The following is a 14,421-nucleotide window of genomic DNA, read 5'->3' as shown; positions in this document are numbered from 1 at the left end:
GGAGAGCTGGAACAGCAGCAAGTGCTCCCCCATCGAGGAGTGGATCTGCACCCCTTCCCCTCCAGCGGATACAAATGCTCCACCTGCCAGTGGGATCCAGCGTCCTTGGTCGGTGCCAGCAGCTTCCTGACTAAGCCCTCAGGTCTGAGGTTTTGTTTCCAGACTGTCTAGTGTGGTTGGGCTAACCAGGGGCGAGCTAACCAGCTCTCTCCTTTTCATGTGCAGGGAGATACTCACAGTCCAGCAGAGAATGGCAAATCCAAACCAGGCGACCCCCCAGGCGTGTCGGTTCATAGGTCCAGAGATCAGTTCATAGCAGCCCTGGGGGAGTCGGTGATCCCACACGGGGGTGAGAGGAACCAGAGAAAAAGATGTTAAGAGATGGGTAGAAAGCACATTTCTATCTGGATCGATACTGTTCCAAAGTCCAGTTTCACATACTATTTCCACATCGCCTGTGGACTGCCACACGCTAACGGGGCTTTGCTGAGAGACTAGAAATAATGCTGTCCAACAACTACTCTGTATCACAGTATTTTGTGTCTTTATCACTCAGTCTAACAAAGGTGCTGCTATTTTAGGCTAACATTTTTTCATATTGAATAGGTGGGCAAAAAAAAAAAGTATTCTTTTTTTTAAATTGTAGTATAAAGTACAATATAAAGTATTCCTAATAAAATCTGAGTATTTTTCTCTCCCTAAAGATTTTTTTTGGTGTTTTTTTTTTGTTTGTTTTGTTTTTTGTTTTTTGTTTTTTGTTTTTTTTTAAGGGCAGAGTTACTTTTTTATTTGTCCGTTCTTAAGGAAAAGTGCTTCTGGTCCATGAACCTCAGAGGGTTTGTTTTTTTAACCACTAAAGGAAGCCCTGTTTCACACGTCCTAAATTCTCATTTGCTATCATATTTCAACATATCTTTACTGGATTCTAGTGAGATCTTGAGAAGCCACGGTGTGCATGCAAGTGATTCATTTTTTATTTTATTTTTTTAAAAGATTTTTTATTTATTCATGAGAGACACAGGGACACAGGCAGAGGGAGAAGCAGGCTCCCCACAAGGAGCCTGCTGTGGGACTTGATCCCAGGACCCCGGGATCATGACCTGAATCCAAGGCAGAGGCTCAACCACTGAGCCACACAGGCATCCCTGATTCATTTTTTTATTAATCAAATTATTCATTCATGCATGCCATAATCCTGTGAGTTTTTATATGTGGCACACTCTGTTCCAGTCGCCATGCAGAGTGCTGGAGAAACACACGCACGTGGGGTTAGAGCTGCCCTCTGAGTGACCTGAGCTGAAGCCTGGGAGAAGTCTAGGAAATGCAGCAGCCGGTGGTTCTGTGGACCACTGAGGTCCAGAGGGAAATGTCCTTAAAAGGCTGACCTGGACGGTTAGGCCTGCCCAGTGGCTGCAGGTGACCACTTAGGGTTCCATCTTTTCTGACCCAGCTCCAGGCCCTTGTTAACCCACTTACAAACCCTGCCTTTGCTAAGCCTTTATTTCTCCCTCATGTACTCTCCTCTGTCTATGTTATAGGCATCTCCATTCATCTACGTGCTCAAGTAAGAAATTTTCAAATTATCTTTAACTGTTCTTCTCTTATCCAACACCAAATACTTAGGCAAAACCTTTTGGATCTACTTTAAAATATCTCAAATCCAGGGTGCCTGGGTGGCTTCTTGGCTGAGCATCTGCCTTCAGCTCAGGTCATGATCTTGGGGTCCTGGGATCGAGTCCCATATCGGGTTCCCCACAGAGAGCCTGCTTCTCCCTCTGCCTGTGTCTCTGCCTCTCTCTGTGTCTCTCATGAATAAACAAATAAATCTTAAAAAAATATATATATATATAAATAAATAAATCTTGAAATATATATACATTTATATATATAATATATATATATATAAAATCCAAACACTTATTACTTCCTGCTCACCTTGGTCCACTGTGGTCTCCTTCCAGGATTACTACAACAGCCTCTTACCTGGTCTCCCTGGGTCCTGAGTCCACTGTTGGCATCCTATTTATTTATACAGTGCCAGAGGGATGCTTGTCAAACATAAATTGGATCACTTCAAATCCCTGCTCAAAAGAAATGGCTTTCTGCCACTCTTACAATGAAATTCTGAGTTCTCACGCTGGCCTACGGGGGCCCTCTCAGATGTGGCTCTGCCTTACTCTCTGACCCCCGCTTCCTCTACCAAAGGCTGCTTCCCTATGAAGCTAATGAGCTTAAGCTTCAGGGCTGCTTACTCACAAGCCCATTTCAAGGCCCTGTACCTAATTTTGTATACATATTTTTCATTGTTTTTCCTAAGAGTGATCTTTCCCTACTGATTGAAGCCCTACAAAATCTAAAGTATCCTTGCCGTCTTCTTTCTTTTTTTAAAAAATTATTTATTTGAAAGAGAGAGAGCACGAGCACAAGCTGGGGAGAGAGGCAGAGGGAGAGGGAGAAGCAGACCTCCCACTGAGCAGGGAGCCCCACACGGGCTCAATCCCAGGACCCCGAGATCATGACCTGAGCTGAACACAGACACTTAACTGACCGAGCCACCCAGGTGCCCCATCTACTCTTCACTCATTCTGACCTTGCCATGCTGACGTCCTTTAATGTTCTATAAAAAGCTAAGAACGCTCCCCTTTGGGGCCTTTGCACTTGCTGCTTCCTTTGCTCAGAACTCTGTTCTCCGATCTTTAAGGGAGCATATCATTTCCTCACTTAATTCAGAACTCTGCAAATATTATCCCCACAAAGCCTTCCCTTAGCCTTATAGAAAACACCACTCTTTCCCCTGGTCTTTCCCAGTATGCTTTCTCTGCTTTACTTCTTGCTCGTGGCATTTATCACCACCTGGAGTTTGTCATGTATTTGTTTGGTAGCTTGTTTGGTCTCTCTCTCCTCTGCTACAGCACAAGTCGTGGGCAGGGATCTTATTGTGCTCATTGCTGAATCTCTGGAACCCAGCACAAGTGCTCGGTACAAAGTAGGCACCTAATAAACACTGATAGAATGGATGGAGCAGGATATGAAGTCATGATTACAACAGTATCATTTGTGACACAGTAGCTCACAAACACTCCTCTATCCAACACTCACTGATCCTCCTGACAATCCTGGGAGGTGAGGTGGTTGTTTGTCTTAATATGTATAAGAACCCACTTATGTCAGGTGCCAGACCCTGGGCTGGGGGCTCAGCGGTGACCAGACAAACATGGGTATTGTTCTCATGGAAATCACAGACAAAACCCCAGTTTTTTCACCTCTTCTAATTTAGTTCCTTATCATGATGCTTTTATTTTTTTATTTTTAATTAATTAATTAATTAATTAATTTGCTTTTTAAAAAATCATTGTAACAGTCCATCCCTTGATCTCCTTAGTTCTGTGATAATGTTCTTGAGGTACCATAATCAGAATTTGCACATAGCATTTCTGCGGCAGATGGACCATGAGTAAGAATACAAATATCTGCCTCTGACATGCTATGTGAAATTCTGGTTAGTTTTTTCCCCCCACACTTATGATGATATCCCTGATTTTGTTAGCCTTCATTTGTGCAACGTAGATTTCGAAAAGCTACAACATGGATAGGAAAGAGTCATTCCCCTCTTCAATCACCCACCCACCCACCCAACATTTCTCAGTGTCTGCTCTGAGCCAGGCAGGAGGTGTGAAGTACTGAAGATCCAGAATTGAGTAATGCATGGTCCTCAAGGAGACTCAGAAAAAATAGACTTGGGAGCAAATACTTACACAATGGCTCAAGGTGTCAACTGCCATAAAGTATATGAAGGTGGCATATTTTCCTTGGGGGAAAAAGGTCTGCTATAGGAGGATTACCAGGACCTAGAACTCAGAAAGAGCAGTGGTGTGTGGGAATCTGGGGGCCAGGAGAGGGAGAAGTGGAAAGGACTAGTAGATAAGAGATCATGTTGAGGGGGAAGAATGAGAGATTGAGACAATGGTAGCATGGGGAGCTGGAGACAGAGAGGAATTTCAAGCACAGGACTTGACAGGGGAGTAGGGTTGCATGATGGTAAGTTTGTAGTTGTGGTGTATTTGGTGGGTAGAGGAGGTAAAAATGTTTAGGATAGGCGAGGCCAAGGAACCCTACGGGAGGAGGTGGGAAGGGTTATCAAAACTCATGCGGAGGTCCCTCGCTACTAGAACATTACATGTCTGGGACACCTGGGTCACTCAGTGATTGAGTGTCTGCTTTTGGCTCAGGGCGTGATCCTGGGGTCCTGGGCTCCGGTCCCATATCGGGCTCCTTGCATGGCGCCTGCTTCCCCTGTCTCTGCCTCTCTGTGTGTCTCTCACGAATAAATGAATAAAATCTTCAAAAAAAAAAAAAAAAAGAAAAAGAACATTGCATGTCCTAGGGAGATACACTGACTATCTGACTATCTGAGAGCAAATTGTCCCTTTCACAGAGATGATACGGTTTATATGCAATCCAATCCAATCAAGACACGTTTGTGTGGGCCCGTGCCAAGGTTGAAATACTGAAAGCATTTATTACTCCTGAGAGTGGTCATTATATTGCATATTGTGATTATAAGGAATGAATTTAATTTTTAGAGCAGCTTGAATGTAACTGATTAAAATGACACCAAAACAATGTTGCTGAAAAGCTAAATAAGGATTGTTCTGAAGGACTCTGCAAAATAATCTGTATCACTCCCATGTCCTCTTCTGGATTAATGCAACCAATCCGAGTCCAGGTACCCTTCCAGATATGGCACGATGATCAGCTCTTCAGTGTCTTTCATTCTGAAAGTGCACTGTGTACTATGTGCTATCAGACTAAGGAGTCTGACATTTCTCAATATTTAATGAATTGGCACACAACCAGCTTTCCTCAAAGCAGAAACTTGCAGAGCAGCGTAAGCATTTCAGAGGCTGACTACAAGTATATGAGAATTCTCATCAGGCTTTTTGGGAATATTTCCAAGTTTTTTCTTGGCTTACAATCTGGGCTCCAGAGCCAGACTGCTTGAATTTGAATCCTGATGCAACTATTTACTAGCTGAGTGACCTTGGGCAAGGTACTTCTTATAACTCAGTTCTTCATCCATAAAATAATCATCCTGGCACCTACCTTTGAACATTAAATGAGTTAATATATGGATGGCACTTGGATTAGTATCTGGCTTTAGTAAGTACTCAATAAATGTTAGTTTTCATGATCGTTCTATCTTTCTCATCAGGCTGGAAACACTTTCTCAGAAACCATCTGTATGTAAAGTGCCTCTACCCAAATCATCAACTTAATATTTTATTAAAACTATCTTATATTGCCACTGAATAATGAAAGTGGTTATATAATTACTGCATTTGCCATCAGCAATCGCCATTGCCTTGGCACTAGCAAAACATTGTTTTTGTATACACCTCTTCTGATTTACATGTTGCAAAAATAGAACAAATCTGTGTTTAACGGCAATAGTTTTTGAAATGCCAATTCTATTGTACAAATAGTTTGCATTTAAACAAAGTCGGGGGATCCCTGGGTGGCGCAGCGGTTTAGCGCCTGCCTTTGGCCCAGGGCGCGATCCTGGAGACCCAGGATCGAATCCCACATCGGGCTCCCGGTGCATGGAGCCTGCTTCTCCCTCTGCCTGTGTCTCTGCCTCTCTCTCTCACTGTGTGCCTATCATAAATAAATAAATAATAAAAAAAAAAAATTAAAAAAAAAAAAAAAAAAAAAAAAAAAAAAAAAAAAAAAATAAACAAAGTCGGACTTCACTGTTGCAATTCTCATGTTCTGTTAGTTTTATTAAAATGTAGATTCTCCTTGATCAGCCTGAGATTAGCATTCACATTTTACTCACAGGGAAGGGAATAGTTGACACGGAGGTTTAGGAAAAAGGATGTGGAATCTACTACCTATAGTTAATAGGTATAATAGACTAGATTGCCTATAGTATTTCCCTCATATAGAGCAGAAATCCTGCTGGCAGGTCTTGGGCAGAGAGGACTCACCTGCTTGTGATAGTAACCAGGCACTCCTAGCTTGCAGGCTTCCAGGTTGAGAGGTTCTTGAAGATTATTCATCACACAGCACTGACGAGGCCATGGGTAGTCGGCATCGTTGTTCTCAGTCCGGAAGGCAGACGTATATTTCTGCCAGTCTGATGGACCGTTTACCCCACAGCAGTGGTCCTGTCAGCAGAGGAGAGATACAAAATTCTCTTCCATGCTCCTTGCTAGAGCCATCAACGTAGCAACTGAGATTTCATGGAGAAAGAAGATATGGAAAGTGTACCTTATCTTACGTTTACTAAAATTCCCCAAACAAGGGCTGAGAGTATTGATAACCTTTTAGAGCTTACAAAGTGCTCCAACATTTGTTACTTTACTAGCCACTAATGAGCTCTTTAGCCTCTGATGAGTTCAACTCCCTACTATGCTTCATTTGCCTTCACTGTAAAACATGGCCTTGTTTCCTTCACGCAGTCCGTGGTCCTCGGAGTTCCTCTGAGGATTAAATTAGCTAATGTGCCTGACCTTTCTAGTACCGTGTCTGCCCATGGTAAACCCTTAATTATTATTAATACTAATATCTTGATACAACAATGTGAGGGAGGTATGATTATTCTCATAGGACACATAAGCAAACTGAGAATCAGAAAATTACAATTTTTAGTGACAAAGAAGTGATGAGTAATTCTTGTTTTACATTTCTGCACTTTTAACATTTTCTAGAGTACTCATGTATTACTTTTATAATGGGAGAAAATACACTGGGAAAAAAAAAAAAACCAAAACCTGGTGGCAAACAGCTATGCCTCTACATAGGAGAGGAAGATCAAGGAACACATACCTAATATCCTTACACTCTGGATAGAGTTGAGGTTAGGGAATAAAACATACTTCATATCACGTTCCTTCCTTTGTAGAAATTCTGCTAAAATGTTTCAGAGGAAGAAATTAAAACTACAGGCCCCTCTCCACTTTCAGAATAAATTACTTTCAAACAAACTTGATGATAAATCAGCTGGCTTTAAGGCATATCCTACTTTGCCACTGGATTATGGAAAATATCTTGCAAAGGAAAATAATTATCCTGTATTTGACCTGAGCCTTTTGGGGGGAAATGGTCAAGTTCAGACTGGGGTTTTAAAAGTTGGTAAGGAGGTTTTTCAAATGTGTGGGGATTTGCATTTTCATTTGAAGAGCTTAGTACTTGCTAACAGAGTGGAAAAAGTACGTGACCTATAGTCAGAAGAATGATAGAAAGTAAAACAGTGACCAATGATTGGGAGGTCCTACTGGGGTAAAAAGAATGATTGGAATGAGAATATTCAGGTAAATGAAGGAAGTGACAGAGGATAGAGGGTAAGGAGACATCAAAAACGGGTCAGAGGCTATAAGAGAGTTTGCTGATGATGTACTGTGAGCCAGTGGAGGGGGAGGGGAGGCAGGGGTCAGTGTGAGAGTTGGGTCAGATTAGGAGGGATAGAAATTTGTATACATAAGGCAGTATAGGGGCAGTAGTGGATATTCTGAAAGACTTGGATTTTTGATGACATTTAAGGTACACTTGCATATAAGGGATAATGGCCAGTTAGACAAAAGTGGGCTATCAAGTCAAGTCATAGCCCATGGTCCTTGGCAGGACTAGCCCATAGGTTCTAAATAAGCAAAATAGGCAATAATTGCCATTTGCGTTCACTGTGGTGTGGAGGAAGCAAACATTTTCTTTCAATGTAAGTGATGCTTGAGTTCCAAGAGGGAGGGTGTGTGATTTATCTAAATTTCTTAACAACGTCATTATCCCTAAATGGAAGTTAATCAACGTCATCACTCAAAAATAAAATATAGACTTAGGAGTCCCACTGAGTGATGTGCACACAAGAGGAATAGATAAGATAAATAAATGAACTGGCCTATGTCCAATCTCTTTTTCTTTCTTTCCTTTCTTTCTTTCTTTTTTTAGAGAGAGCCTATGTGAGCAGGAGGAGAGAGGCAAAGGGAGAGGGAGAAGAAGAGAGAGGATCTTAAGTAGGCTCCACGCCTAGCCCGACACAAGGCTTGATCTCATGACCTTGAGATCATGACCTGAGCTGAAATCACAAGTCAGACGCTTAGCCCACTGAGCCACCCAGACAGGTGCCCCAGTCCAATCTCTTTTTAAAGGAAACCACCCTAGAGGTGGTGGTCCTCACTCTTTGTATTTACTCCCAACCATACCTTCCCTCTGGATACTGGTCTAGGTATAGAATGCTATGACCCCAAGACTGCAGGCATTACCTGGAGCATGAGTCTGTCCCAGGTCTTGGTGACTCCATTATTTTTCCATTGGTCATCATTGTTTGGAGGGCTACTGTTTTGGTACCTCTCCAGCATCTGCTTCAGGAAGAGGTTGGGTGTGAACTATGGTGGGAAGAGACAACAAAAGGAGAGTTAGCACACTCTCCCCAAGGAAGCCAAGTGATTTGCTCAGCCTGTTGCTAGGGGCACTGAACATTGTCTCCTGGAGCAAAACTTCTCAGAGGCACCAAAAGGGACGGGGTGGGTGTGAGGGTGCTCTGGATGGCTGAAGTCCCCATGAAGGAAGAAGGACACCCCCGCCCTCCCTCCCATCATCTTCAAAGAAATCCCAGTGAGACCAAGGTGGACAGGCATTTTAGGCTTAGGCTAGGAAATGGAGAAAAGGAGAGAAAGCAGGATGCTGAATTGAGAGGAAGTCTTAGATGTGGTGGATGACATCATCCTATTGCAGGGTCAGTGGCCACAGTGCAGTGGGAAGAGCACAGCAGTGTATGCTTGGGCCCGGAGCGTCGCTCTGCCTGGATTCAGCATTCTTTTCTTTTCTTTTCTTTCTTTTCTTTTCTTTTTTCTTTTTTTCTTTTTTTTTCTTTTCTTTTCTTTTCTTCTTTTCTTTTCTCTCTTTTCTTTTCTTTCTTTTCTTTTCTTCTTTCTTTCTTTCTTTCTTTCTTTCTTTCTTTCTTTCTTCTCTTTTATTAAGAGATTTTATTTATTTATTCATGAGAGACACAGAGAGAGGCAGAGACACAGGCAGAGGGAGAAGCAGGCTCCCTGTGGGAAGCCCGATGCGGGATTCAATCCCAGGACCCCAGGCTCATGCCCTGAGCCAGAGGCAGACGCTCAACCGCTGAGCCACCCAGGTGTCCCTCAGGGCTCTTTTCTTTCACTTACCAACTGTGTAACCTCAGACAAGTTACCTCACCTTTCTAAGCATCATTTCTTTACCTGTAAAGTGACCATAGTGATAATACCTATTTCATAGAGTTATTATGAGGATTAAGTAAAGTTATATATGATATTAATGCACATATTAGAGTGGCTGTACAGACTGAGGGCCTAATACATGTCAGCTATTACGTTGTTATAATGATAATGATGACTTACATGATCATTTTTGCTCTGTGCTTTTTGCAATTGTACTCACAAAGTCTCGTTGTGTGGCTGCTGTGATACAAGACGCCACTTCAAAGCCATATACTATAAACATCAGAATGAAATACTGGAAGGGAAACAAATGGGAAAAAAAGAATTACATTTATCTCCAAAAAAGAGAATTTAAAAAAGATAATTGTTATAGTCTTTCAGCATATTCATCTAAGTATAGCCATCTAGTCATTAATGAAATTATTCAACAAACACTCATTGATCAGCTGTTTGGAGCAGGACTTGGTGCTAGGTGCTAATCAGCCCAATTCCCTCCTTATGCCCAGAGAACAAACGACTATTGAATACAGAGCTTTCTCAGTCCTGTATCCTACATTTCTGTTTTGAATGAGAAAAACAAATCAAGAGAATGAACTGATGTGTGTATGTGTGTTTGTTCAATGGCTGGCAAGAGAGTCTTGGTGGATCAGACACTATAGAGAGCTCCATAAATTCCTTCTCACTGAGGGAAATTTTCTTTATAGTTTACTGAAAATTTAGAATTACAGAGGCCAGAAAAAAATAAACCAGATCGTGTTTAATATCCATTGTCCCTCCTGATAAGGGTCCAGTCTCACTAGAGTGGAGTGGATCCTGGTACACTGCCTTTCACCAGCACTCTTCTCTCAGGCCCCAGCCTTCCAGGTACGGGTCAGGCGAGTGGAACAGACCTCACTGTGTTGCTGCTGTGTGTGTGTGTGTGTGTGTGTGTGTGTGTGTGTGTGTGTCCACACTCACACATGGGCACACACGCTTTTGCATGGTGCCTCCCCACCATACTGCTTCTATTTATGACTGAAAGATATCTGAACGTCAAGTTGCCTCTGAATCTGGGATGAGGACTATTTGTGAGGGTCTGTCTTTGCTTTTCTGGACCCTGCATGTTCACTTTTGTTCCCTGGATTCTTCTAGGGGGGCGTTGCAGTCAGTGTCCATGGGGGAGGGCAAGGAAACCTGTTCTCTCTCCAGGGCAGGGATGGCCCCCTGAGCAGGACCCTCTCCTGCCCTAACTACTCAGCTACTACTCAGAGAAAGGCTTCGGCTAGGGAGTTAGCAGCAGGAGCATCTCCAGAGGCCTCATAACACTTGCTGCCTTGTTTTTTGTTAAGAGCTTTGCTGGTTGGGGGTACCTGCCTGACTCAGTCGGTAGAGCGTGTGGCTCTTGATCTTGGGGTTGTGAGTTCGAGGCTCATGTTGGCTGTAGAAATTACTTAGAAATAAAATCCTTAAAAGAAAAAAAGAGCTTTTTTAATACTCTCATGATTATATTTTGCACATTTAAATGAACAGACAAATGGATTATTTTCCTCCTTGAGGAGGACATTATTTATACTGTCACCATAATATTCATTTCTTTAAGTTGACAAATCTAATTATCCATCCTGATTTTGTCCTTTTATCTATCCACTTGTATCCATGGGAACATGAGAATTTCTCTTAAAAAGGGAAAAAATTGAAAATACAGATTTTTCCCATTTGGTAGCCTGTCATTCTTTTTGCCTCTTCTATGCTCTTTTTAAAGGAAACATTTTACATTGCTTTCAACACTCTTACCTAAAAGTGTGAGAAATATCACACCTTTATTCCTTTGTAAAAAAGTTGAAAGGATTTTGTTCAACAAAGTATTTTGTTGAACTTTCTAGCAGACATAAATATATAAAAATACATTAAACATAAATACATCAAATCTTTTGATAGCTGAAATGTTATAGAAAAAAAAGCTTAGTGCATGGGTTTTTAGTATCTATATGACACTTATGACAACTTTTTCACACTGAAAAAAAGGGCTTTGATGGCTCCTCTTCAAGGGGCTGGGAAACCCCTTAAGGACACTCCAGAAAGGAGGCGCTGAGGATGCAGGGTTTTTCCCCACCAGCCCCTGGGCAGCTGCCCTGCTCCTTCTCTTTGCAGGACACGGTGAAGAATGTTCCCTCCTGGCTTTGTCAGGTATACATGGCTGCCCTAGGTGAGACCAGGATGCAGGTAAAACTTGTCTCTGGGGATACCTGCCCCTCCTCTCCCTTTCCCTGCATTCTTTACCCACCTGAACAAGTAAGTGGGTGCTTTTGTCCCAGAACAAACTCATGCTAAAGGAATCAGAGAATGTAAATGTTCTGCATTCCCTGGGTGTCAGGGCAAAGTTTAGATCACAGGAAAAGTAAACCAACAAGCACTTTAAGTTGCTGGGCTTGATCTATAAAGATGTAACTCAAGTCCTGCAGCACTTGGGTAGGAGAGTTATTTCAGGGTGGGGGGTGGGGGGTTTCCATCACAGTGTGAGGAAAAAACCACTGTTCTGGGCATGGGGGCCAAGAATCGAAGTCTAGACCCAATTCCAAGGGTTCTTAGCTTTGCTGGTAGCAAATTTGCTTCCATCTATGAAGCCGGGACATGACCTTGCTGTCTGTGGCTTAGGGCTGAAGCCTCTGCGGCTGCGTAGTGTTAGAGGCTCCCCAGGCAGGTGGGGCCAATGCTGTGCTCTATAGTGCTGCGTGTCAAGGTTTTCTAGGGTCCCTGAAGAGTAGAGTGAATACAAAATATGGGAAACGCAGGTCATTATACAAAATCATCAGCCTTGAGCTCAAAAATGTCTGAAAATGCTCATGCTGTCTCTTAAAAATGCACACATATTTTGCATTTTACATCCAAAGATATGAATGACTGATTGGTATTAAAATAATACTTTAAACTCCTTATTGTCAAGAGAAAAAAGCCTAATGATCATGTTCTCACGCTGTCTCTCCTTTGACCTATGTAGCTTCTGGCTACCTGCTGGATGCATGCAGATACCAGGTGGAGAAGCACAGATCTGAAAAATTCTCAACAGGATCACCCCCATGTTTCTCCTCTGTGGGTTCTCTGTACTGGAATCTTCTGGACTTGCAATGGTGGAGGGCATCCTTACCCCCACATGGACAAGCTTCACTGCAGGAGAGTCTTTTGCGCCTTCTCACCCCCACCTGGCTCTCTCTGTTCCCACCTACCCCACTGTAAGCCAAATCACTGCGCTCAGGGAAGAAGAAACAGTCCACCAAAATCGGTCCAGGAGCAACTGTAGAGAGTTTTAAGGTCTCACCGCCAAAAGGATTTTCCTGCTGGACTTCATGATGCCTACAATGCCTAGAACAGACAGGCAAAAGAGGCAGATGCCCACAAACATGCCGATCCAGGCCGCCCCGTAGATGTCATCGTTGTCGGTGGCTTCAAGCAGCGGGTACAGGCTGTGCTGGTCGGATACAAAGAAGATGCACTCTGCCATCAGGGCGATGCCGCACATCTGGGGGCAGAGGGCGTTTGTCAGGCTGGGGGGCAGGAGAGAAGCATCGGGAGAAGGATGCAGAAGGGTGGGAAGGGGGTTATGAGAGAGACTAATTCCGTCCCTGCAGAGGCTCAAAGTGATGGACTTAAACTCATCACCAGGACATCAAACAGCTCATACCATCCTATTAATACATTGCATGCTTCCTCCCACAAGTCACTCCCTTATTGCTGTTTGGGAAAAGACCCAGGCAATTTCAGACCATCTAGAGTCCTTGGGGGCATGAAGCACAAGCAACATCTTGTGGGGAGATCACCTCCCACTCTCCCACTGCCTTTCACCCAAATTCCTGGATTATAGTATTTAACCCATTCTTGGTCATGCTCATTGGTGCCAGAGAGGCATTGAGTATTAGAGCTGGAAGGAACCTTGGTGGTTATCTTTCTCACCCCTTGCATTTTATAGACCAGGGACGTTGGCCTTGAAAGCCGATGACTTGTCCAGAGTCACATGGACTTGGAGGCAGGCTGGGCCCAGAGCCAGCGATCCTGGCTCTCAAGTGCTCTGTCAGCATGCCACACCCACACAGTGTGGCCTCTGAGCCACTCTCACATCCTGGTATTGCCTTCTGTGTGATAAGGACAAGTAAATGCAAACATTTATCCCCAACAGGCTTAATAGAACAGTTCCACGGAAATCAAACTGAGGTGAAGTAGGAAAGAAACACCACAGCCTGTGTGTGGTGGGAATGTTTGGACACTGACCACGGTTGACCTGGCTTCTTTCAGATTTTTGTGTCTTAAGGTTGGGAGGGAAAGATCCATTCTTTTTTAAAATCATGGTCTTTCAACATATTGCACAGTTCCACATGATAGTTTATATAATCAAGTTCTAGCTAACATATTTTACTATCACATTCCCTGAAAAAAGAAAAGAGAGAGGAAGCCAGTAATTATATCATTATTTTCCTTTAAACTTTCAAAAGTGAGAGTTTAAAGGAAAAATAAATAATAATCCAAATAATAAAAAATAATCCCCAAACCATGATTTCAGAAAGAACTTCCTGAAAAATACTTGTTACTTACACCAACAATCACATTTCCAAAAATCAGCAGGCCCTGGAAGCAACGAACAGTGGAGTCATCTTTGGCCATCTTCAGGATTTCCCACAAGCTGAAGACACAATGGAGAACATTACAACTGAATCGGACCAGGTGACAAATGCCGCTCCAAGTTCCCGGATATGCCTACCTCACACTATCACGTATCACCTTCTTGTGTTCCGAAGCATCCAAACCAAAGTCAGGCAATCATTTAGCAAGGGAGGGAATTTGGTTACTAAGCTCTCGAATCACTGGCATTTTTTTTTAAAGCCTTTATTTATTTATTCATGAGAGACACAGAGAGGCAGAGACACAGGCAGAGGGAGAAGCAGGCTCCTTGCAGGGAGATGGATGCAGGACTTGATTCCAGGACCCCAGGATCACGACCTGAGCTGAAGGCAGATGCTCAGTCAATGGCCACCCAGGTGCCCCTGGATTTGAGATACTTTAAAGTAGACCCAAAAGGTTTTGCTTAAGTATTTGGTGTTGGATAAGAGAAGAACAATTAAAGATAACTTGAAAATTATTATTATTATTATTTAAATTATTATTTGAAAATGGTAAATCCTTGGGATCCCTGGGTGGTGCAGTGGTTTAGCGCCTGCCTTTGGCCCAGGGCGCGATCCTGGAGACCCGGGAT

The 14,421-nt window shown here is 43.0% G+C and overlaps 1 protein-coding gene across 1 annotated transcript in view; it reads right to left on the bottom strand.

The window, feature by feature from the left end:
* The window catches only part of UPK1B (uroplakin 1B), a 29,603-nt gene that overhangs the window by 4,474 nt on the left and 10,708 nt on the right, over positions 1 to 14,421 (bottom strand). The window contains exons 2-7 of the mRNA XM_038582925.1: positions 13,764 to 13,851; positions 12,496 to 12,696; positions 9,421 to 9,495; positions 8,259 to 8,381; positions 5,988 to 6,167; positions 238 to 321 (exon numbers count right to left, since the gene is read on the bottom strand). Of these exons, the coding sequence (XP_038438853.1) occupies positions 238 to 321; positions 5,988 to 6,167; positions 8,259 to 8,381; positions 9,421 to 9,495; positions 12,496 to 12,696; positions 13,764 to 13,832 (732 nt within the window). The 5' untranslated portion in view covers positions 13,833 to 13,851. The remainder of the gene's footprint in view (positions 1 to 237; positions 322 to 5,987; positions 6,168 to 8,258; positions 8,382 to 9,420; positions 9,496 to 12,495; positions 12,697 to 13,763; positions 13,852 to 14,421) is intronic.

Source organism: Canis lupus, chromosome 33 (assembly GCF_011100685.1).
Source record: "Canis lupus familiaris isolate Mischka breed German Shepherd chromosome 33, alternate assembly UU_Cfam_GSD_1.0, whole genome shotgun sequence".
Classification (NCBI taxonomy): Eukaryota; Metazoa; Chordata; class Mammalia; order Carnivora; family Canidae; genus Canis; species Canis lupus.
Note: the sequence above shows the minus strand (reverse complement) of the source record. Positions and strands in the feature narration are given on the sequence as shown.